The 24,762-nt window shown below is 37.9% G+C and overlaps 4 protein-coding genes and 1 pseudogene across 5 annotated transcripts; 1 reads left to right on the forward strand and 4 right to left on the reverse strand.

Annotated features, from left to right (window-relative positions):
- On the reverse strand, positions 228–2,315 carry LOC18782338 (fasciclin-like arabinogalactan protein 2). Its single transcript, XM_020560509.1, has 2 exons — positions 1,542–2,315; positions 228–1,063 (listed from the first exon to the last, which is right to left on the reverse strand). Exons 1-2 carry the CDS (start codon positions 2,058–2,060, stop codon positions 398–400), a joined length of 1,185 nt encoding a protein of 394 aa, XP_020416098.1. The 5' UTR covers positions 2,061–2,315; the 3' UTR covers positions 228–397.
- On the reverse strand, positions 8,768–10,400 carry LOC18782272 (annotated as a pseudogene).
- Positions 11,850–14,317, reverse strand: LOC18781775. Its single transcript, XM_007216232.2, has 3 exons — positions 14,162–14,317; positions 13,740–14,070; positions 11,850–12,865 (listed from the first exon to the last, which is right to left on the reverse strand). Exons 2-3 carry the CDS (start codon positions 13,748–13,750, stop codon positions 12,103–12,105), a joined length of 774 nt encoding a protein of 257 aa, XP_007216294.2. The 5' UTR covers positions 13,751–14,070; positions 14,162–14,317; the 3' UTR covers positions 11,850–12,102.
- LOC18782941 (SNF1-related protein kinase regulatory subunit beta-2) lies at positions 18,485–21,960 on the forward strand. Of its 2 annotated transcripts, none has more exons than XM_020560963.1 (5): positions 18,485–18,803; positions 19,027–19,175; positions 19,813–19,973; positions 20,074–20,236; positions 21,446–21,960. In XM_020560963.1, exons 1-5 carry the CDS (start codon positions 18,800–18,802, stop codon positions 21,776–21,778), a joined length of 810 nt encoding a protein of 269 aa, XP_020416552.1. In that variant the 5' UTR covers positions 18,485–18,799; the 3' UTR covers positions 21,779–21,960. The 2 variants fall into 2 exon arrangements, with proteins under 2 accessions (XP_020416552.1, XP_007217566.2); XM_007217504.2 differs by having other exon boundaries at positions 18,485–18,723.
- Positions 22,077–23,043, reverse strand: LOC18784199. Its single transcript, XM_007215103.2, has 3 exons — positions 22,811–23,043; positions 22,586–22,655; positions 22,077–22,451 (listed from the first exon to the last, which is right to left on the reverse strand). Exons 1-3 carry the CDS (start codon positions 22,947–22,949, stop codon positions 22,307–22,309), a joined length of 354 nt encoding a protein of 117 aa, XP_007215165.1. The 5' UTR covers positions 22,950–23,043; the 3' UTR covers positions 22,077–22,306.

Here is a 24,762-nt window from a genome sequence, read left to right on the forward strand (position 1 = left end):
TAATTATTTGGTCTAGCGACATTAATGTTTAAGGAAATTGTAAATTTCAGTATCGTTGTTGAATAAACAAAATTATTACAGTCTGTCATTGGGTTCAAGCTAGTCCTTATGAGCTCCATTCTTTTAAGACATAACATATTAGATTGTTGTTTATTTTATTAAGTTCAGTCCCAACACACCAAATAACGTTCATAACTCTAATTGAAATAGTCCAGTTCCACTCACCAAATGTTGAATATATATACACTTTAATTACCCTTCAAGTCAGATTTTAAATGGTATAATATGCAATTTAATTGTAATACACAATACATTTTTTTACATTAAATTATTTTTTCGAATCAAATGAAGAAGAAACAAAAATCAATTTTCCAACAAGCAAGACCTCTCAAGCCAATCACATAAGCAAAACCCCAACGCACAAACTCAAAACAACCATACCCAATCTCCCACCGTCCAATCCCGCGTCTCCATTCTTATCACTATCAGCCGTTTGATCGTCCGAATCATCAGATCCCGGCGCGTCAGCAGAATCATCCGGCCCCTCAGCGACCTCCTTTGGCGCAGGCGCCGTCTTCACCTTGAACAGCTCCGTCGGCTGCAAGACCTTGTTCACCTTGTAAATCACCAGAGGCTCCTCGTCGATCAACGTCCCCGTTATCTTCGCCGTCACGACCTCCGTCTCCAAGCTGACGACCTCGCCGTCATTTTGGACGGTGAAATCGAACTTGTTGGCCTTGTCGGTGGCCAGGGTGTTGACGAGGCCGTTGTTGGACTTGAGCATCTGGAGGGACTGGTACACGGGGATGCCGTGGTAGAGCAGCAAAGACACCTTTTGGGATGTCGTTAGGTTTTTGTACTTGGGGAGGAAGCCGTTGATGACGGCGTCCGTCGGGCAAAACACCGTTAGGCCTCCGTCAATGTTGGTCTCGAAGGTCGTGTCTGCTCCCGATGAGATCAGCAAGTCGGCGAAGGCTTTGCAGCCTTGCTTTGATAGGATCGCGGTTAGGTTCAGCTGGCTTGGCCCTGCGGTTGGCGCCTCAGCTTCCGCCGAAGTTAACACCTGAAACGCAGTCGTTTCATGTGATATTGTTAAACGCAGTCGTTTCATGTCTATTGTATACTGTACCTTTGTCTAGTGCCAAAATGAAGTGTACGAAAGCAAGTTGGAATTCTATATTTCTTAAAATCAAAGAAGAATCAAAGTACCAGCATATGTTGGGAATTTTTGAGGTCTTGTGGGGGAGAATTCATGTCCTTTGCTTAAGTATCTAATAAGAATTTGAGTTGAGAACTTCATAACATACTGAGTGTACCACTACACATTATAACACATTTTACTCGTATGTATGTATTCTATCATGTTATGGTAGCATATTGTCGGTGTAAATTTTTTTCTCGTGCGGATTTTTATTTAAATGTGTGATTCATATTCACAGTTTAATAATATAAGTTAATAGATAGTGTTAATTTTGATCTAGTAGTATTAATTTATCATCTGTAAGGTTCATTCCTATCCCAAAATGATCCCAACCATTTACCTGACTGATTTGCAAGACGGAGATATTGTATGGAATCTCCTGCACAGACTTCACATAGAAGGAATTGAGCTTCCCATCATTGTCTTGAGCTCCGAAGCCGACTTTACCGCCCTTGAGGTTGGTGATGTTCACGTACCCCGAAGTCCCTGCCGCCACCCCCGTGGCCTGGAACATGCTGCTAGCCAAGGTGGTGCCGTGGGTGATCTGGTGAAGTTTCTTGGCACCGAAGTAATCCACAAGAACATGGAGGGAAAGCACATTCTTTATAGTGTAGACAGAGAGTCCTTTGGAGAGGAGGGAAGACATGGCGGCATTGTCGATGGCGAGGACGGTGATGGTCTGGCGGCGGTTGATCTCGGTGGCGAGGTGGGTGAGGGTGAGGTAGTGGTTGAAGGAGGAGAGCTCGGGGTGTTTGGCGAGTATGCGTGTAATGTTATGTGCTTGGGATGTGGAGGAGAGGAGGAAGAGGAAGAGGGCTGAGAGGGCTAGGGTGGAGGTGAGGGCTGGTGGGTGTGGCATTGTGGAAATGTGGAGGAGGGGAAGGGGAGCGGAGGTGGGTTTTGGGCAAGGGGGAGGAATGGGAAGAAGAAAGAGATTGTGTGCTTATATGTGATGAGGCTGAGGACTTATGAGTTATGCCAGCTTGGTTTAGGTAGGGGGTGAGGGCATATAATATTGTCAGTTGTGAATTTGAGAGAGTATATTTGGGGATCAAATTGATCAGACAATTTTCTACCTATAGACTATCTCTATTGTTGGGTCAAATTGAAATCTGAAGTTGTGATTGATCCATAATGGTTGAAACATGAAAGGGAAAGGGACCACATTCCTCATTAAAAGAAAAAAATCAGAGCAAAAATGCAGTTCAATTAATGATATGCAAATTTTCAATGCACACTTATTCTCAAGACCAAAAGATTTGAGTTAGTTGTTGGTACATGACTTTTCAAAGATCAAGCTTGTTTAAGTGCATAGAATGTGAATTACGGATTTTTGCATAGTCGTTTAAAGTGATTAAGAGTAGGGTATCTCTATATCCGAAATACTGTGTTCGAATCATCCCTCTCTGCAGTGTTGTTGATATATATATATATATATATATATATATTTTTAAAGACTTTTGCTTCCGATGGATCACTAAGTTTGAACAAACGGGATGTCAAAATTAAAAAGATAGAAGCATAAGTAAGATGATTTGAATATAAAGTAGATGAAATGGCAACATCAGTGTCCTCATGCATATGGCCAAAGAGAAAACTACGCCCGTGCATGAGTTGATTAAGCCATAGGGCCCCTGATTAGCATAAAAAAACAAAGAGAAAGGGTTTAATTAAGCAAACTACATGTGTCGGCAGCAGTGTAATCCAGAAAAGCGCCAGACTGGTTTGAAGAGAGAAACTAGTTGAGTTTAGGCTACATGGACAGCGATGGCTGATCCCCTAAAGAAAAATACAAATAATAAAAACATTTCAATAATATTTTGATGGGTAGCATTTTATTTTCATGTTCTGTTGGATACAGGCTGTTCTTGTTTGTTTTGTTTGATGGTCGCAATGTCGTCTCTTTACAAGATAAAATTGATTATTCTTTTGTTCCCATTTCCCATGTTCCGACGGTCCATCTCTTCTCTTGTGTGGTTCTTCATAATGCAAACTTAAACATCATTGCGCTTTTTGATTAATCACATTTAGAGGTAACAATATGAATAAGTTTCCGTCTAGAAGAATGAGACTTATAAGGACTTATTTGAACTCAATTTCAATACAATCCAAATCGAGCCACCAAATTAGAGCATCTCCAACCGATATGTTAAATTGCCACATGGACATGAAATGACAAAAATTGAAGGTTAAAGTTGCTCCAACCGAGTAGTTAAATCCTACATAGATTTGAAGGCCGGAAGAAATATGTCAAAAATAACATATCAAAAAGCTTGATGTTAAATATTTTTTTAGTCATGAACCTCACTATCATTTACTCTCTTTTAAAACTTAATGCATCATATGGATCCCATTTGCTTTTAAAACTATAATAAAATAATATGATATTTGGTATTTCAAGTGGAGTTAAATTTTTTTCAAAATATCAAATTGCTACATAAACTATCAAAATCAAATTTTACATTTTACATTTTACATTTCGGTTGGAGAGTGAAAAAATAGGTGGTTTGCTTTGCTTGTTTAGTGGTGTAGGCATAAATATATATGTGTAGGACCATGCATGACTTCAGTGGTGTATGCCCAATTTGTTCAAAGAAAAACCAGAGCAAATGAAAAAGCAACAGAGGCATTTCCAATCTTTATTCTAGGTCCAAAGGGGCAGAGTTACAGAAGAGAAAAGAACGAGAAACCCTAGTATCTTCTAGTGAAGGAAATCTGCATTTTACTCTTTTAGTTAAGAGCATCTCCAAGAGAGTCTCTAAATTTTAGTCAAATTCTAGCTAAAATAGCTAGAAAGCTATTATAACAAATCACTTAAAAGATGTTTCCTCCAGCAATGTTCTCTATTTTGGCTAATTTGAAATGTTTTATTATTATTTTCTCTTTCTATTTCTCTCTCTTTCTATTGCAAGTCCAATATATTAAAAAAAATAATTAGAAATCCAACTCAACCGACCTCCCAAATGTCTCTATCTTTCTCTCCCTTTTTCTCTCCCTCTCTAGCCAAATTCTCGCTCCTCCTTGCTAGATGTAGAGAGTCAAAAGTTGGTTCTCCAAAATAGAGAGCCAAATAGGGAGTCTGCTGGAGGAGGATTTTTCTTCTTTTTAGCCAAAGTAGTTAGGGATGAGAGGATAAAGAGTCTGTTGGAGATGCTCTAACAATTTACTTTGCTAGGTATGTAACTATATATATTATACACACTTTTACAATCAGTCTTTTTTTTTTTAGAGAGTGTTCACCCGTTTTGTTTTTATTCCTGTGATGGAAGGGCAAAGTTCCCCATTGCCTTGAAAACCATTAATTGGTCAGCAAGCCAACTTTCTTTGGTGTGTGAGCGTGCCACTGCTAGTAATGAAAAATCCTAGCAGACTTATTTGAAACAAATAACTTGCGCCCCAAGTTACTGATTTCTAAATAAGCGATTATGAATTTGGGTGAGGAATATCTCCCAAGTAAGTTCTTTTCCTGCCTCAGGCTGGTGAGGGCTTCATAATTTATCACAGTATAAAATTGGTAGTTCGGGCCAGAATAGATGATAATAAAGTGGACTGTTTTATGCAGAACTGCCTTTTACAAATTTAAGAAGGAAAAACCAACTCTAAAAAGACAAAAAGATGGCTGGAATCCCATTTCTGCCTGGGTAGAAACTTCTAATCCGAGCTGGACTGAGCTATTAACAACTTCGACTGCTTAGCTTCAGCTGTAAATCGATACCAAAGTTCAATTTTGGCAGAGCTTTCATCTACTTCAAGCCTTGGAAGGCTTTTGAGCGGGCAGAACTGCGGTTTCTTCAGTTTGAAGGGGTAAAAGTGGCTGGACTTGAGGACTTAATGAGCTGGAACTGCACTGTAAAATTTGTTGAGGTTTTCATATTTGTGAAAACTCAAACTCTGCTTGTCTTTGGTTTTTACTGAACCAAATTTGTAACAAGAGGAGTCTCGTTTTGAATGACTTATTTCTCTGAGTTTGAACTTGGAAGTTCTGATCTACAGCTGGCTTCTTTTTTGACTCAAATGAGTTTTTGGTTGCTCCAGTTTGTTTTGAAGGTTCTCACTAATCAAATGATCATTTTGAGTTTTTTTGCCTTTGGTTGTTTTTTTTTTATTGTTTGATCGATTGTTGAATTTTGTCTCTTCGCTTTGTTCGCCTTCTCCTATATTTATAAGAAATTCTTTGAAGTAGGGTTTCTTTCTTTTAATAATGGGCAGCAAAAATTCTCAAAAAATCTTCCATTTTTTTAAATACAAAGAAGAAGAGGTTTTCTCAATTATGGCAGATAAGTTCTCAACAGTCAATTCCTACGGCAGTCACTTCCCTGTTTTTTTAAAAGAGAACCTAACCCTTCTTTAATTCCCAACTGCCCCTTGTGAGAGCTCAATCGTGATGGTCAGTTTGCTTCTCCAGTTTGAACAACTTCTTGTTTCCTACTTATCTTTTTAGAAAATACAGTCTGCGTATCCCTTGAAAGGTGGTGCCTTCTTTGGAGTAGAAACAATATCTCTGAAAAAAGGTTTTTTTTTTTAATCTTCTGGTGGCAAAGATTTCAGAGATGTCCCTTCTTTTCGCCTGCCTCTGTCAACTTTTTATCAACCTAGTTGAAAATGTTGACTTTCCTAAATCAGAAAAAGAGATTCACGTGGGTTTGTTCTTTTTGGCTCCTTCCTCTCTTTTAATCATGCCCAACCCCTTTTGATTTTTATGGAGCCATAGGCTGATTGCTCTTCTTTTCGAGGCCCAAGTTTATTTGCAGAGTCTACACTGCTTGGGCGCTGTAGCTTTGTCTTTGTTGTTTTTGGGCTTTTTGGGCTGGGCGTGCCAAATTAGGCCCAAACAATGCTCCCTAAGTCTGAATCGTTTCTGGAACTGTTCGAGACTTAATGACTTTGACCATTAATTTGTGCGCGCCAGTTTCTTCCGTTTAATCCACGTCAGCCACATCTGCCTACCACAAGCTAGACTTCGTGGGAAACTGTTTCGTTACTAGCTAGTTACTTAGCTAGTTATTATCAGATGACGTCTTGTCTTCCTCTTCCCACGATTTCGAGCCCTTTTTTAAGAAATTCAAAACTCCAGCTCCTGTTTATTTCGAAACCTAGTTTATTTTTAGACCTTGACTCTCTTAGTTTTCCCCATAATTCTCACTTTCTTCTTCGACCAGACTCTACCTTTATCATTTCCTTTGTTCTTAGTTCAAAACTTCTGATCATGTCTTTTCCCAAGACTCGTGCCCAAGGTTCGTCCTTCTCAGTTCCTCCTGATTACATCACTGGGACTGGGATTGACAATCACGCGATAGAGGTTAGAAGTAAACTCCACCCTTTTGCTAAGAAAAGGTTGAACGAGAATGTCCTCTACCTATTCGAGAACACCCTAGTCCTGGGACCTCATTGGTTTGGCTCTGTCCTGACTGAGATAACGGAGCTAATTAAAAAGGATGCTAAAGCTCCTCTTTGTTTTCAAAGTCCTTCTGCTCTGGCCTCCCATACTTGGGTCAGCAAGAATCTGAGTCGCTCGTTCCCCTCTAGTGAGGTGAGGAATAGTCCAGTCAAATGGGCAGACTGGATTGACAGACTTCTCCCACGGTATGGAGCTCATTGGAAGCGAGCTGGTATTTATGACGTCATTCTTCTGTCCAAACAGTCCATTAATAGAGATGAGAATCTGCTTGCTGCCGCTCTGTGTTTCTGGAATTCTACCAGCAACACATTCGATTTTCGTGTGGGTCCCATGGCTCCAACTTTGTTGGACATGGCTCGGATCTTTGGGTTCAGGCCCTATGGAAGACCTGTAGATGCAGTGGGTGATTACCATAGGAGGAAGAACCAGGAGAAATTGGCCAAACCCTTCACCATCTCCCCAGCTTTAATCAACCAGAACTGCTCATTTTCCAATTACTTGAGGAAGTTCAGTGTTGAGAAGGACAAGGGTTAGCAGCATATGTTTTTCCTTCTGTATTGGCTGAACAGATTCATCTTCCCTAACCGTTCCTCGGCAGTTCTACTTGAGTACAGACACATGGCAGAAGCCCTTCATAATCATACTGATGTAGGGCTTGGGCCTACAGTTCTAGCTCACCTTTTCAAGAACCTGCATACTGCCACACTGGAGAATCCTCTAAATTTGTCTGCTCCTGGTGCATTCTGGATGATCCAGATCTGGCTCCAGGTTTACTTCGCAGAACTGAGGTTTCCATACATAGTCTGCCTAAAGATCAGGTTCTGGCTCTTCCTCTAATATCTGCAGAAGTGCCCAAGCGCTCCATTGAAAAGTACCTGATGTTCTTCAGGCACTGTACCAAGAGATCTGCAGTTCAGTGGCAGGTGGTGATCAGAAGGACCTATCCTTGGTTCCAACCCGGATACCGGCTGTTTGAGAATGAGCCAGAAGAGGAATCTGCTAGAACTGACTTTAGGAAGAAGTTCCCAAGTGTCACTCTGCCAAGAGATCTGCCCCACGGAGGTGGGAAGCCTCCAAACTATCATTTTGGGGCAGAAGTCTATCATCCCAACTTCTGTGCAAGGCAACTTGGCTGCCCCCAGCTTATTCCACTACAACTTTTATATACACATTTACAATTTGTTTTTGCCCCAATTAACAAATGTAGAGATGCATGTTGTGCCTATTACAATTTTCAGGATCCATAAAGTTCAAATTCTAGTGATGGTTATTTTTTTCCTTAGGTTTTGTTGATATAGAGACTGGTTCTGTTGGACTGAGGTCCAGTCTCGGGCTTGGGCCAGAATGTACCCTGGGCTGTTGGGTTGAATCAACCTTTTGGAACAACCTACACACTTCAAGCAACTAGATTGTCAGAAGAGGGGAGGCTAGTGTGATACTAGTCAAACCCCCTCCGATGACGAAGTTAATGGTTGGATATAAGTGGGGAAAATGGATATAGAGTTTCTAGGTGAAAATAGTTATTACCTTTGTCTCAATACAGGTGAAGGGTATTTATAAAGGGAGAAGTGGAGATCATATCTCCTTAAATCTATCAAAAGGGGAGATCTTCAATCATTCCCAATGTTGGGATCAGAGAGTGGTTATGAGCTCCAGTCACTGTGCTGATTATCAGGGACCAAATAGCAAGACGACACCTGGCTTGGATGTGAAGCGCAATAAATGCTCCATTTCAGCCACCAAGCTGATATTAAGTATGTGAAGTGACCTGGTTTGACAGGAATTTAGTCTGGTTGAAATACGAGCAGTTCTGTCTTTCTTGTCACATGACATCACAGTGAACCCGAGGCTACCAATCTAGTCAGGTCGGTGCATGTGCACCCCAACTCTGGCTGCCCGGCGTCCCTTGATAAGCTCAACTGTAAGGCCTATTAGCAGTACTTGGGGTGGTCAACTCGGTCAGGTTAGTATATGAATGTCCCAGCCTTAATTGGCCACGTGGTGTTCTCTGACAGGCTCTACATGACCTCTTGATCCATGAAACTTGAATTCCCCAATAACCCCTCAAAACCATACTAATCAAAGATTACCACCACCAGGGTCCAAGTTATTGTCTTTCTCTTCAACCATCAAAGTTGGGCTTCAATGATTTTTCTCTTTACATACAGGTACAGCCACTAAAACCAATACTTACATGAAATGGGTATCCCCTTTCATACAAGTTTTTGTACAATAACACGTGGAAACAAGTACAAAGACATGTCTAATTTGGACCTCGAAATTTCTTTATTTGGTACACCGCAGACCGCACACAAAGAATGCCCGATGTTAATTAAGGTCATGTTTCCCCAAAAGAACACAAATACAAAGACCTTTTCCTCCTCTGTCAGTCTCAGCTCATTACAAGCAAAACCAATGGTTCATGGATTCTTTTCAACAAATTGGAAATTTTGAACCAACCAGAGCCCAACAATTTAATTGGGGTTTAGTCAAAACTATCTACATGAGAATCATACATTTCTCGTTTCCCACTATACCCCTTTCCTTTTCCCACAATTACACTTATACACTTACAGACAGACACACACAGATATACAGAACTCAAGAAAATTGAATTAACCCACCTAAATTAAGATTAACAGTCATTTATCATCATAATCATCATCCCTAATTAAATCCACCGAGCAAAGCACCTGCTTTGACCTGAGTCACCTCACAACTGAAGCTCCACCATTTCCACCACCACCTGAATCTCCACTATTCCCAACCCCAACTCCTCCACTTCCAATACCCATATGATGTTGTTGATACCCACCACCAGAATCGTACACGTGTCCCTGATGATGATGATGATTACCCATCATCACCATTCCACCATAAACCCCATTATACCCACCACCACCGCCGCTTGACCCTGAGGTTACACCGTCACCGCCACCTCCACCGGAAGTCCCCCACCGCCTCCGCCTGCACTATCCTTGTCTCTGCCGCCCATGATGGTCTTCTCGCCCTCCAGCTCCCGATACTTATGCAGATAAACCTTGAGCGGCTCCATGTACTCCTCGAACCTTAGCGTCGTCATCGCCCAGAGCAAATCGTCGCTGTTGATCGTCTTCCTCTTCTCCCTCTGGCACTTGTCGGAGGCCTCTCCGGTGACGAAGCTGATAAATTCCGACACGCACTCCTACACCGTCTCCTTCGCATCCTTCGAGATCTTCGCGTTCGCCGGCAACGCCTTCTTCATGATCCGGCTCACGTTAGCGATCGGCAGGAATCGGTCCTGTTCACGCGCCGACAGCTCCCTGCTCTGCGCGTGGCTGCCGTCGTTGTTCCCGCCCGAGTCGTTGTCCGAATCGGCCATATCGGGGGTCTTTGGCGCCTCGGATGGACTGCGTCGGAGAGCGATGAGGGAGGAGAGGCAGAGGTGTTGGGGTCCGTTGGATCTAAAGGGGTAATAATGCATCGGGAGCGACACGTGGATCGTTCTGGGCCGACTGTTTCTCGATAAGTTGTGAGTTAGGTGGGGGGTTTTGGGTTGTTGGATTGGAGTGTGGGGTGTTGGATCTAACGGCAGTGGAAGTGACACGTTTGCTGCTGTCCGTTTTGAGAATCTTCAGGCGGCTGCTGCGAATTGACTCTGGGCTGTATCCGAGTCGAACAAAGTATAAAAGTCAAATCTTTACCGTTGAATCCACCGGTTTCCACACGTGGTGTTCCTTGTAGCTGTTACTGAAAGCCGCGGCTAACATAGCAAGCAGTTGAGACTGTAGAATCTCTCGGAAATATAACCCTCATCTCAACAATATGAGAAGAACTTGAATGTAGTAATGGAGATATCACTGTTTTGCTATTTTTATCAAATTACGTTCTAATATGTGAAATTTCTATCACGTTGAGATAGAACGTGATTGATTAACAATAGCAAAATAGTGTTATCTTAGATTCTCCGTGACATACAATACAAATTTTTCTCCACAAGTATATTATTTCGATTGAATTGAAAACTTTTTATGTTCTTAAACTAACACAATTCATATCTAGCTTCGATCCAAATCTGATTTCTAATATTAAAGTATAAAACTATAACAAACACCACTAATTTAAAGCTATAAAACGATGGAGTCTATGCCAATTTGGTCTAGTGAAGTATTAATCTTCACTTTCTTTTAAATCTCAAGAAATGTATATAGCTATTGAATATTAAAAAAACAAAAGCAAAAACAATAGATTGAAAAGAAAAGGTCAAGAAATTTGAGAAATATTTGTGGATAAAGTAGGTGTAAAACCTTCTGCCTTGAGTTGAGCAGGAGATGGAGAAGGTAACAATTTGGATAAGGTGCAATATGGGCAGCCATATGCCCCTTCACTATGTGCCAAAAGTCCTTGTGGGAACATTCAGAACCTTCAATATAACTAATAAGAACTTTGCAATTTCTACTAGTTTAAGCTTGAAATAAGTTGGATTGATGGGCTGAACCTTATCATAGAACTAGTTGCAAAATGCAGAATATTGAATCATGAATCTGATGCTAACAATAATTGTACTATTCTACATACGTCTCTCTCCCATCAAGCGAATCGATACTAATCGAAGAAATAGAAATTATCCTATTTGTTTGATGATAAATGTGAAGTGAAAAAGAAAAAAGAAGAGGGATCGCCGTTGGGAATGAAATTCTACTATTTGTACTTTTTCATTAAAAAATAGAGAGATATTTTCTCTACAAATTTCATAAGAAAATTTTCCATATTGAAGGAGGGTTGAACTTCACTATGATAAAAGAAAAAATGATTGAGAGAAGTGATTCCAAGTTTTACTGCTTGATCCTGCAATGGAATTTGAAGTGGCCATGGAGTGATTAAAAGCACAATCAACTGTAAATTTAGTCTGAATTGACCTACTTTTTATGGACATTGAGCAATTGGCATAGAAGGTAAAACAAAAGTCAGAACTTGTACTGATCTCAGTCAAAAAAATGAGATCTTGTCAAATATTTGTTCAGAATCATTAAGAAAAAAGAGAGTATACATTAGTCTGAAGATCTGATCCAGTTAATAATTGATGATTAATGCATTAATTGCATGTGCAAATAGTCAACATCTAGTTTATTGATTTAACAAAAGGTTGAATCTTAATCCTGAATTGTCCTTCAGAATCCAGAAAAGTGATAGAAGAGATCTAAATGGTGACCATTGTGGCCATATAGACAGCAAAAAGAGGTTCTGCAGAAAAGGAAAAGCAAGTGGGAATTCCATCAAAATCAAATGTTTTTTTTTTTCACCTTTGAACTCTTAATACTTTAATTTAATGTGCATTAGGAGAAAGTAAAGTGGCATAGTACAAATGCTTTAATGGGGTATCCAAAGTTTGTCAAAAAGCAGAAGCTTCACAGTGCACAACAATATAACACAAAGTAGCAAAAGCACAGAAGCATGTAACTTTCAACCAAAATCCAGGGAGGATCAAAAACTTAAATATGGTGAACTCTGAAAAAAGGGTAACTCAAGCTTCAATCTCAAACCTTGAACACTTGATAGAGCCCATGGACAAGTCGATTTCGATCAAGTTTTCTTCCTCATTCATCTCATTGATCTCAGCTAAGAGCTCCAATAGAGTATGCTGTTGGAAAATGGACTGGTGTGACAAACCTGGCCTTTTCTGCTGCAGATTAAAGATTGACTCTTGTTCCTTATGACCAACATAGTATCCTCCCGGCAGGGCTATTTCGATGAGGCTATCCTCATCGGAGATAGAACCGTCTGAGCAATCCGGACTCTGAACCGCGTTGTCTCCAAATGACCAGTCTACTTCAGATTCATCACTAGTTGACAAGTGATCAAGGCATTCTCTTTCTGATATCAAATCTGGTGAACATGGTGATGCTCCTAAGTAATTATGAACAGGGTTCATACCTTCTTCTTGAGCTTCCTTCTTTTGTAAGGCCGCAGTTTCTTCCTCATCATGTTGTGTTCTTGATGCATCTTCCAAGCAAGGAGAGAATGATTGGTCACACCTGATGAGAACCTTTTCTTCAACTAACTTCTCAAGCAGAACAGGTTTTTGCTTACAAAATGTGAAGAAAACAGTTGACAGAATCAATACCATTGATGTTAGGAAGATGGAGAAGAACCCAAAGCCCATTAATCCCATCAATATAAGAAATGGAGCAACAACTGCCATCCATGGTGGTGGGAACCTGAAGAACCACAAAGCAGTAGCCATTTGATCCTCAAGTATGTTTTTCAACTCCATGAATTTCTGAAGCCTGAGCAAGTAATTATTGAAAGAAAACCAATTAAGCTAAGTGGAGAGAAAAACTTTCCCTTTAGTTGGAACTTGGATTGCATGTACAGTAGATAAGTTGGTAGAGATGTACAGAAGAATACTGAGGGTAAATGATGGAACAAAAATTTATAGCAGAAAGCTGGTAGAGTGGCCTTTTCAACTCTAGAATAAGCAAAAAAATATAGCAGTCACAAATCTATAGCACAAAATGAAGGATCTAGGATAGAGAGAATCTTTCAAGAACACACTTCACAATCTACAAATCTCCAGTGCTTTCCTTGCTCAAATATTTGAATATACTTCGAAACCAAAAAAAGGAAAGGCTTAGGTGGGATTTGAACAAGAAACTGCACTTGATATTAATAGTTGTATGAAAAAGGCATGAACAGCAAGGAACCAGCTGCAGTAGGTAACTACATTAGTTTGCAAAGAAGAAGCAAGTAAGGTAAGGAGAAGAAGAAATACTACTTAATTTATTATAAAAATGGAGTTTTACTGAAGAGGTGGTTGCTCTGATCACAAACTCACAGTTCCCAAGCCCCCATTACACCTAAAAAACTGGGTTTAAAAAAAAAAAACAATTAACACCAATCAGGTAGGTTTTACTCTGCAACTGATTCTCTTGAAAAACCCAAAACCCCTTGGTTTCCCTGTATTGGTTTACACTCTGAAAGCTTGGGAAATGAGAGAAACCATGTGCACCCATCTGAGCTCACCACATGGCACTTTCCATCCAACTTCAATCCAACAAAAAGAAAGATAAATAAAAAACAGTGGACTAAGATTATTTATTCCTCCATTCATTCATATATCTTCGTCAATTCCAAGACTAATGTATATTAGAAGTACTGTACCTGACTTTCATCAAACATAATGCTTATTATCTCTCCTCTAAACCAGCCACACCCATTAACAGAAATTTGTTTTCCTTCATGATCAGCTAGCTTGTTCAAACCAACTCAAAAGACCAACTTTTCAGCAGAAACCAAATTGCTTTCACAGTCTTCTGGGGCATCATCTTTGAAAGCTGCCATTTCTTTTGCAGCAAATTATGGGAAGAGTAGCTAGCATTCAAATTAAAGAGACCCTTCAGTCAAATTTTCCCTCTTGTGGCAATAACATCAAGCTTATGCATATGCAACATGCATTGATCACCTGGGTTGTGTAAGACAGACGATATACACCCTACAGAAAACCATGCTCAATTATTTCAAAACCAAGTTCTTTGAAAATAAGCAGTGAGGGGATGAAGCAAACAAGACATGGGATCACTTACTCAGCCAAAGGAAAAAGGAAAAAAGTGGTCTACAGTTCTTAGTTGAGAACATTAAAAGAAGAAAAATGCTAAAATCACAGTGAAATCTTTTGAAATGAACCCCACTCTTGCTTGAACTAGTAAAAGTTTGGGACAATAGCCGTCTAGTTGGGAACCCACCATACTGTGCTTAGTTTCTTGGCAACAAAATGTGGGGCAAAAAAAAAAATTTCAAAAATTCAAAAAGAAGTATCAACTTGTAAATCATGAATATAGGTTATTTATCTTTGATTTTGATGGATGAACATCATAAGATGTTGACATTCTTGTGATGATGCGTGTGTATAGATATTAGCTTTATGAGTGTTAATCGTGATTCATACTTTTGTGTTTATTGGGGTTGTGGCACTAATGATGATTTATTCAAGTATGCTTTAACATATGGGCCATCTATGTGCCTCTACCAACCATGCATATATATATATATGCTTGCCTTGCCCCACTCCCCTATAATCCGGTGGGATATATGGCCTAGTCTTTCATCCATGCCATGAAATCATGTCGAGGGGGTTGAAGACTTTTCACTTATATTCAAGCTTTTGCTCCCTTTGGGATCATTGAAAGCCTTTCACTTTGAGAAATTAACATGAACATTATTACACTTAGTATGACAAAAATCAAATTGACTATGGTGTCAACAGATTTAGTGGGATTTGTCTAATGTGCATATACATGACTGCCGCGTAACTAATTGGTTAAACTTTTAATATGACACTTAACGTATCCTTCAATTCATTGGATAAACATTTTATATTATTAGATTGTTAATTATCTAATCAAGCGGTACGTAATAGAGCAGTTACCTCTACACCCGAAGCTCTGTGTTCGAATCTCATCTCTTCCAATATTTCAATAACTACAAAGACAATTCTTTCATTAGTTTTTTTAAATCCATGAGCAGCCCATGCATCTCAAAAGACTTTCCTTCTCGGTATTTTTCCCATTGTGGACCACTTGAATAATTAATCTTCTCCCCAATCTTCCTTGCACGTCAAAATACCAACATGAATACCGTCCTCATGGGAAACAAGTAAAAGTAACATTGTGCAGCTGTCAAAGAAATTAACTAAGGCAACGAAGATGATGCCACTTGTCGCCCATTTGCGTGTGGTAGCTCTACGATAAAGCAGTCTCTCACAGACATGAAACCCTAGTTCCCTAACTACAAGACATTGAGAAACAACCTTGATATTGTTAATAATAACTTGGTTCAAAATGAAAATGTGTTTTGGGGTCTGAGAAGTTTTTGTCTTGACCAGATTGGTGTTGGAGATCTGTGTAACTCAAGGAATGTTTGAGCTGTGAGAATGGAGGGGACCATATCTAAGACTCCATGAATGTTTCATCGTAATTGTACAATTTTTTGGATAACACAAATCGTGCTTTGAATCTAGAGCTACCTATAAACTGTTGGTACTAATTTAATTTACAGTGGTGGCCTAGTTTTTGGTTGCAGATTAAAAGTCAAAATTTTCAGTATGCATACGTTGAGTTTTATATGATTAACATATTAGTACTTGCTCTAGCGCAAATACAAACTAAATAAGGCAAGCCAGTTACAAACAAGTACTTCCATGGTACAAAACATGAGGCTAAACATCAAAGGTCTTGGTTTCGAGTCCTAGCATTCATGTAAGTGTATGTGAGTTTAGTATATTATCATCTCTCTCAATAGGAAAGGTCCTAAAAAAAAACTTACGATTTCTTTTAACAACAAAAATATATTCAATAGTCAAAGTCCAAGACACTCTAACGCATTATTGACGCATAGTCCAAAACGCGTTAGCTTGAAAGTGTAAACAAATAGTGTAGTTATCTACAAATTTTTGCATTTTATGTTCACATTGAAATGTGTTATTCGATATATTGTGTTACGTAAGTCTGAAGTAATCTCTTGGAGATACTTTTGACAAAGAGTGCTTATATGTAAAAAATCGTTAGGTTTCTCAATGATCTTTATAGGGTTTCCTAGATCTATCACTGTCCACCTCTTTAATGGTCCTTAAGCTATTTCTTGTAATTGCTCTATAACTCCCTAGGACCATTTTATTCGCTTTCAATTATGTAAAGTTTTTATTTTTATACAAACAAAATGAGTGACTTATAAAGCGACTTTCAAGGGTCCAGCCCAGTTAACGTTCATGTAAATCAATTTGAACCTTAGATATATAAATGAAATATCATTTTCGTTTTTCATGGCAATGAAAGTTGAAAACGATGATTCTTGCATTACATATATTTTTCATATAATTTTCATTTTTGTGTAGTACAGACAGGTTGCTGTCCTCCAATGGCCATATAGACACTGACCCAGGCAGCAGATTCTCTTATCGTGTCACATCTCCCACCTATGTGATGCCAACATTTAACTACCAACCTATATATATTTCTGTACTTTTTCTATATTTTCATTATAATAAAGATATTGTCAATTCTCTCTCTCTCTCTCTCTCTCTCTCTCTCTCTCTCTCTCTCTCTCATAACTTTTATATTTGCTTTCTTTTGCCAAGTATTCTCTGAGAGGGAAAAATCACTCTCATTAGATTCTTGCACTAATGCATTAATATGAGAGCCCAAATGAAATGATCCACAAAAGAAAGAGAGAGAGGAAATTAGCAAGACTAGGATTTATTAGCATCTGCAGCATTGCCTTTAGCTTGTTATATGATTGAGTGGATGAACAGAAAGAGAGAGAGATGCCCACTTCCCAAATTCTATGATCTCATGTGTCTCTGGCTTCTTATATTATCTACATTGGAGGGTACTCAAAACCTGCTCAACTTGCACCTAGCTATGATATAGTTGGCATATTCGATTTCATTGGTATATTTTATAAGCAAGTCTCACATGGAGAGATCTAAACTTTGGGACCCTTATAGCTAGGGAGGGCCTTTTATTTTGTTTGTTTGTTTTTCCATGTAGAGTGGAGTACTCCATGAAGGATCTAGCTACTAGTTGTATATATATACATAGATGGCTGAACTAGCCAAAAGCAGCCTAACCATGCCAAATTTTCAAGACTTTCTTGTGATGATTTGATTTCTCACCACTATATTGAAAAACCAAAGTTATGATGAGTAAGTTGATTTGTATAAGGTGTTAGATTAATTCATGATTGCAATGAGTTTACTAAACAACATCGTTCAAGAGTGACTAGTTCGTTAATGCTGAATTAATCAATTATCCATGTGCATGTTGACAACTAATATAGTCAAAATTTTGATTATGATTTGTTTAACTTAACCCTATACTTCAAACAATGCCTAGGAGAGAATTGTCACCATCCAAAAGTGGTTTGATAGAGCCAATGGGAAAGTAAGCATGTTTTTGCCTAAACACAAAGTTAATCAGTAATTAACTGAATAATAATGTTAATGGGGTGTTCCAAATGGCCTCAACTACATAAGACAAAGGGGTTTGAAACTCGAAGGCAACTTTTTATTGTGCTTTGCTTGAGAGGCAGAATAGGGTTTAGACTTGGCTTTACTTTGTTAATTAAAGGTTTAGGTTTGTTTTGATGCTAATATCTCTCCATCAACACGCAGGACATTGTCAATGTCGCTTGCACAAGAATAAAGCTCAATTTTAAATGACACTGATCGAGCAAAAGAGAAAGAATGAATTCTCAATGGATGCTTTTCTTGCATTTTAATTCTAACAGAATATTTTAATATGCAATATGTTATTAACATATATTAATAAATAAATCAATAACAACATACTTGGTTTGTTTCTAGCCAGTCTAGTTGAACTAAAATATATACAAATTACGTACAAATTATTGTATTTTTATTTTGATATTGTACTTATGTTGAAAACTATGAAACATGTTTCGTATTTTAAATACATCGTATTTTGATATCATATTTTAAAAAAGTCATCGTACACTTCTCTTTATAAAGTGATATCATATTTTTTAAAAGTTATCGTGCACTTCTGGTCGTGAAGTTTATTTTTTATATATTTATGAGAAATATGTCCATAACGATTCTCTTTAAGCAAATACAATTACAAATACAATCCACAAGAAGGAGTAAGAAATCAAAATATGGAAAATTCAACAAACAGCTTTTGCTTTATGATGTGGCTTTCTCGGCACTCTTTGAATGAAGATTTTAGGGGTCCATACAAGAAAAGAGTCTTATTCCAGTACTGCCATGCTCAGGCTAGTGAATTTGAGGCCTAAAACTGTAAAATCAAAACCAACTGGCTAACTCACTGCAGTGAGGTGGCAGGCTGGAATTGGTTGCTGCATCAAGTTGTAGCAACAACTGAGGAAACAGAGCGTAAAAATGACACAAGCCACAACACAACACAAGGCAACCTTCTGCTTTGAAACAGACACCATTATTAGTCCACCGTAGGATCTTCCAAACTCATTGGAGAATCAAATTCACTGTTCCTTAAGCACAGTTGCCTTTTCAGCACTGAGCCAGTTATTTGAGAGAGAGAACTACTTGTGCTGTCCATTTACACAGAAAAAGAAAAATTCAAAGGGCAAAAAAGAAAGTCTATAAGTGAAGGTGCAAAAATAATGCTACCTTTCCTTCAGTCAATTCCTGGTTGGGTTTCTTGTGTGTTTGCAATCTGTTCACAGAGATGGGTATGTCATCAATCAAAAACCTAAGTTAGTCACTTGGGTCTTTTGCTTTTTCTGTTTTTGGGTTTGTTCTTGTGTCTGTTTTTTTGCCTTTTCAATTCTTCATCAAGGAAGATTTATTTATTTTTTCTCCTTTCTTTCTCTGTTTTTCCCCTTTGATTTTTTTTTTTCTGTTACAATTATAAGAATATAAATCAGATTATAATTGGGTTTCCTTTGTTTTCAGTAATGGGTAATGCCAGTGGTAGAAAAGATGGAGAAGGCCCTTCTGAAGTTGACAACTTTCATGAGTATGATGGATATGTAGAACCCATGGCTCACTCTCCTCCCCATAGCCCCAGAGCTTTCCACCCATCTCTCTTCTTCACTTCACAAGTGAGTTCTTTTCTGTGTTTTTCTATTTTTTTTTTCAAGAATATCATGTGTGTATGCTTTTTCTTTGTTGACAGAAGAGAAGTTTGAAGAAGAGTTCCTCAAAAAGGCATCTCTCTTACTTGTTTATTTGGATTAATAATTGTAATTTGACAAGAAGACTGTAAAGGGGTGAAAGTTGTTTGCTTTAGTTCAGTGCAATTTTACCTGTTTATGAAAGAAATGTGGCATCATGTGATTGTGTTGAGTTATTGTTAGTTTCTTTGTGCTGTTTTGTCTCTTGACAATCATTTCTTTGATTATTCAAGCAATGGGGTGAGCCTAATTGTCAAAAGATAACTAGTAAAAACTACATGTGATATCTGTTGACATTCTACCTTAACTTTGAAGATGAATCCAGTCAATACTTGTTTGATAAAAGTCCAAATGCTATACACCTATTGGTTTCAAGAAAAATGTATCCTTCTGCTAAGGTTCTTCTCTCTGGTTTTCTAATTGAATTTGTCAGATTTCAGATTTTTATCTTTGCACTAGGATTGATGTGGTGCATAAAAGGCAAAAGAAAGTTTCCCTTGCATATTAGAGCTATCACTTAGATTTATGTTCTGCAAAATCTCTAAATTTTTATCTACATTTTCAGAATCCTGGGGACCCCTTACCAAGACCTCCTGAGGCATTATCACAACATTCAGTTTATAATGAATATGTACACAACGAGAAATTGATACGGGCAAAGATATCATGGAACCATGGTGGTAGGCAAGTTGCTATCACAGGATCATGGGACAATTGGGAGACCAGGTACTAAGTTACATAGCGGTTTCATCATTAAATTTCCAACTTCATTTTCTGTTTTTGACATAATCATGATTTGATATGAATAACTTTCACCTCCTATCAGTGAACTCATGCAGAGTATTGGCACAGATTTCGTTATCTTAAAGTTGCTTCCATCAGGTCTCTACCAGTACCGCTTCATTGTTGACGGGTGTTTTAGATGTGCTGCAGACTTGCCATGGGTCTATGATAATTCAGGGAGTGCCTATAATGTTTTGGACTTGCAGGTAATAAATATAATGACTTCTAATGGCTGGTCTATAAATGAAAAACTGTTCTGTTCCTTGTACTAGGCCTCTTGCTCCCTTTCTTTTTCATTATATGTAAGGGTTTATCTTGCACTTAGGTTAAATATGATGTACTTTTGGGATGAAGGTCAAGTTTAGTTGAGTGGAGATCAGTTTACATATCAAGTATTATCAGGAAAAGTCTTAGGAGTATAGAACCAATCTGTCTCACCTGCACTCACCCTCTTACACAAAACGCCTAAGACAAGGTTACCTAAACTTGATTTCAACATTTTATTTGGCAAAATATCAACTTTACTAGCAAGCAAACTGAATGTTCTGTATCACATCACAGTATTGGGTTCTTTTTACTTGCATTGCAGGATCAGCTTATGAGTAAGGACCTAACCTCGGATAATCTCGGTCTGTGTTTGAACTCGTAAATCAACCAGAGTTTGCTTGAGATTGTTAATTGGAACTTTAAAACCAAAATATGAATGGGACCTTAAATTGTCCCCAAGTCTCCAAGTACTAATATGATATGTACATAACTTTCCAATCATATTTGGCCCATCCAATTGCTTAGGACATTTCAGTGCATTGTGAATCCGTCTTGCTGATAACCTTCCTTCTGCACTTAGCAGAGGAATCTGTGTAATATTGCTCTGCATCATATTGGAGTTTTCTTGTTAGTTGTTTCTGTCTTTGCACATTATATTATACACCAGTGGATTATAGGAATTGAGGAAGTCATCATATTTACTTCCTCTTAAAGCTCTTGTTAACACAGCTTTCCTTTCCTAGCACACACGGAAGTCAACCACACAAAATCCTCCTAGCAATTAGCTTTCCTGATGTAAATCGGATTGTATTTATGTCTATATTATTTCTTACCTCAAGTAGACTTCCTGTCCATGGTAACATATTCTCTACAGCTCTTTTCTGAGCTAAGGAGCTAAAAGAAGAAAACTTGGAAACTAAGCATAAGTGAAAAGGGCATGAAAGAAACCTATCCTCTATTAGTTTACTCTCCAAACAAGTCAAAATAAAAGAGATGTTGCAAGTTGCATGAGTTACACTAATTTTGAGGTAACCGACATCTTATGGCTTGACAGTTGAAAATCATAGATTATCATATTTGGAGAAATTATTCATGTTGTCAGTTTAATGCTGCTTCAGCCGATTTCACTCTCAAAATGCATTATGCAGGAATGTGTTTCAGATTTGCGTGAGCGTCTCGCAAAGTTCGAATCTCCTCCATCCCCACCTTCAAGCTACGATAACAGGCACTTAAGTGAAGATGATTTCAGTAAACCTCCGCCAGAAGTACCCCCACAGCTCCAAGAAGCATTTTTGAACAAGCCACCCTCCTCAAATGGTGGTGACCAGCCATTGCCAAAGCCTCATCATTCACAATTGAACCATTTGCACATCCAGAACCATGTTGGTGGCAAGTTTTTTGCACTCAGCTCTACACATAGGTTTCGTCAAAAACTTGTTACGGCGGTATTATACAAGCCATTGAGAAGAGCAAATCATTAGTTCTTTTTATCTTATTATGGGATGGGAGTAGAGAATATTTTATAGATGTAATATTGATTAGAGGATTGTAATGATTCAGTAGGTTGAGAAAGCGGTTAATGTAGGCAAAACTGTGAAAATTGGATTGTTTGCCAAATATATTTCAAGTACTTCAATTTGGATATGATCATGTCCCCTTTCATAAATTATTTTGAGCTTCTGATTTCATTAAGTTTGTTAGCTGAGATACCCTGTGAAGACCAAAAATTAAAAAAACAACACTGCCCATTGCCAATAGGGAAAAAGAAAAAGGTTTTTCTTTCCTTTCACAAACACTGTGGTGCCTTCTTAACCATAGCCAAGAAAAGTAACAAGAGGACCCAATTGTGATCAATATATCTGAGAAACGCATAACATGTATCAAACAAATTGGTGAAAAAACTAGCATTTGAGAAGAACTCAAATGGTAGAACTAAGGTGTAATGAACTGAATAATATTATAAACTCATGTGTTGTTGCTGCTGCTCCCCAAGCTGCAATTGCAGCCAATCATCGAACCGGCACCTTAACCCAACCATTAGCAAAAGCAATGGCTAAGATTACAAAAGGAGTGGACATGCCAAATATGATGATGTAAGGAAGGGGGGTCATCATGGGATTTTCCCCTTCCCTTTCGCCTGCTGTTTGCCAGTACCTGCAAAATTGCAAATGGTAAATTCCTTATGCTATTTGAATCACTCCCTTGACATTTTTTTTGTTTTTTATCAACACTTTCTTAAGAAGGTGACCATAGATAAACTGTTAACTGATAAAGAGGGGAAAACGTACTGCTCTGGCTCTTGTTCTCTAGTTATAAACTTTTTCTTCCCTTCCTTTTTTATTTCTCCATCTCCACCACCTAAAAGCATTAGAAGAAATCTTCTCAAGTTATCATCTCCGTCTCACTTGGGACAAACATTTGTAAAAAAACCAAGCAATAACAAGAAAATTTATGAGATTTACATCATTTACATTCAAATGCAGGAATAGAAAAGAAAAAAAGAACTCTTTTACCCAATTCTGCATGAATCTTGAAATTGTGTGCCCTCCTCTTTGGTGAAATGGAAGTGAAAGAAGGAGGATATAGCAGTGATGGGCTAGAGGAGGCTAGAAATGTTGTGGTGGGAGAAGAGAAGGCCAACTTGGCTGCCATTTTTATGAGAAGTTTGATCTTTGTTTGCCCATCTCGTGAGAATCACATATATGTCACTGGTTTTGGATATGGTTGTGGTTACAGTGGAGACAGACTAACCTTATCTAACCCACATATATGACCAACGTAACTGACCCCTTTTTTTCCGTCTGTTTTTTTTTTTTGGTGGTGTTGGGTGATTTTTCCGTTCTCCTTTCCTTTTTATCTTTTAATACTTTTTAAGGAGATTCACTATTATACTCAATATAGGAGCTCAAATTATAAAAAATACTCTATATGAAATGGACTTTGGAAACACACCCAAATTTTATTTACAACATAACAAAAAAAACTTTTAACTTCTTTTAAATTACAAAACTGTCATTAATTTCTTAAAAGAAACAACCTCAAAATCTCATAAAAAAGCCCAAAACACTCAATAAGGTATCAAAATAATTTAATAATCAAAATTAAATTCAATAGGGTCAACTGTCATTTTGTGGGTTTTTTGGGATTTGTTTATAAAAATTAAATGGTAGGATTTATCTATATTATTAGTGCTAAGAATGAGATTTTAACTAAAAAAATAGGGAGCATGATTGTAGATGCTCTAAAGTCTATTTCATGTAGGTTTTTTTGTTTTGATTTTATTTTTTATAAATAATTTGGACCCCTATATTGGGCATAATATAATAGTGAAACTCCCTAAAAATACTTCCCTCCGTACCAAGTAAGTAAGAGTTTTTACATTCCTACCAATAGCATTGTGATATGTGTGCATAAGTTTTTCATTTTGTGTTTTTGATAAATTATTTTTGCATATATGTCAAACTGTGATTCACTTGAAAGATGAGTATCTCCTTACGAGTAATGATTCAAGTAGTATCCTATTTACATAAAAGCAAGGCTTGGCTGCTTAAAATTAAGGAGGAGCTCCTCCATAAAATCAGTGGGGTTTTGACACTTGTTAGATTCTAGAAACATTGACAAAGTTTCAACAAAAAAGAAAATTTTAAAAAATTGACACGTGACAAAACCACATAAGTTGTAAGAAGAAGCTCCTCCTCAATTTTAGGGAGCCAAACTTTTTCCTTTACATAATTTACTAAAAAAGCACCCCAAGCCTTGGACCAACTAACTGGAAATTCATTTTTGAAAAAAAAGAAAAAAAGTATTGGGTTCAAATACATGATGTATGAATGTGAATTTGATAATCAAGAGGCTCTCACAACTCTACTCCATCAGTTATTTATTTATTTTTCATTTAAGTAACTTGTTTCGCATATATTTGGCACATCAATTCAATGGTGCTGGCTGAGTGTTTTCGTATTGTAAGTTTACCAATTTGCCCATTGCACTTAAGCCCGCGTTTTTACCGTGCTTTTAATTTTGACGTCAAAAAGTCAACTATTTATTTGTTGCAACAGTGAGGGCTTTCAAAGTTATAAAATATTGCTATATGGAACCAATATCCAATATCCACGAGCAAAGTTTTAGCCAATTTTCAGAGAAATTAGTAGGTTGTGTCGAATTACCAGTAACTTAGAGAAACTTTGCTTAGTTAGAGTCTCCTCAATGGTTTTTGTTTTTGTTTTTGTTTTTGTTGGTTTTTGTGTGTGTCTGAATTCAATGGGTTTAATCCAAGAAAAAATAATATGGTGGGCTGCAGGTAGAAAAAAAAAGATCTTTTGCTATTAAAAATTATACTTATTGATGCATTCTGGCAAAATGCTATTTATTTATGGGTCATGCTAGGGAGACCAACTTTAGATACCAACTTGTGTACCAACTCTCTAATAGAGTGTGGGACCCTCCACATCGGCAGTCTGGTTTT

This window comes from Prunus persica, chromosome G3 (genome assembly GCF_000346465.2).
Source record: "Prunus persica cultivar Lovell chromosome G3, Prunus_persica_NCBIv2, whole genome shotgun sequence".
Classification (NCBI taxonomy): Eukaryota; Viridiplantae; Streptophyta; class Magnoliopsida; order Rosales; family Rosaceae; genus Prunus; species Prunus persica.

What these genes read in the sequence shown, in the direction of transcription:
- LOC18782338 (XM_020560509.1), bottom strand. Translation starts at nt 2,060, where the DNA reads ATGCCACACCCACCAGCCCTCACCTCCACCCTAGCCCTCTCAGCCCTC. An exon ending in CCGTCTTGCAAATCAGTCAG is followed by an intron (nt 1,064 to 1,541) that starts GTAAATGGTTGG and finishes ACTGCGTTTCAG; the next exon opens with GTGTTAACTTCGGCGGAAGC.
- LOC18782941 (XM_020560963.1), top strand. An exon ending in CTCTCTTCTTCACTTCACAA is followed by an intron (nt 19,176 to 19,812) that starts GTGAGTTCTTTT and finishes CTACATTTTCAG; the next exon opens with AATCCTGGGGACCCCTTACC. An exon ending in TGGGACAATTGGGAGACCAG is followed by an intron (nt 19,974 to 20,073) that starts GTACTAAGTTAC and finishes ACCTCCTATCAG; the next exon opens with TGAACTCATGCAGAGTATTG.
- LOC18784199 (XM_007215103.2), bottom strand. Translation starts at nt 22,949, where the DNA reads ATGGCAGCCAAGTTGGCCTTCTCTTCTCCCACCACAACATTTCTAGCC. An exon ending in CAAGATTCATGCAGAATTGG is followed by an intron (nt 22,656 to 22,810) that starts GTAAAAGAGTTC and finishes TAATGCTTTTAG; the next exon opens with GTGGTGGAGATGGAGAAATA. An exon ending in AGAGAACAAGAGCCAGAGCA is followed by an intron (nt 22,452 to 22,585) that starts GTACGTTTTCCC and finishes GCAATTTTGCAG; the next exon opens with GTACTGGCAAACAGCAGGCG.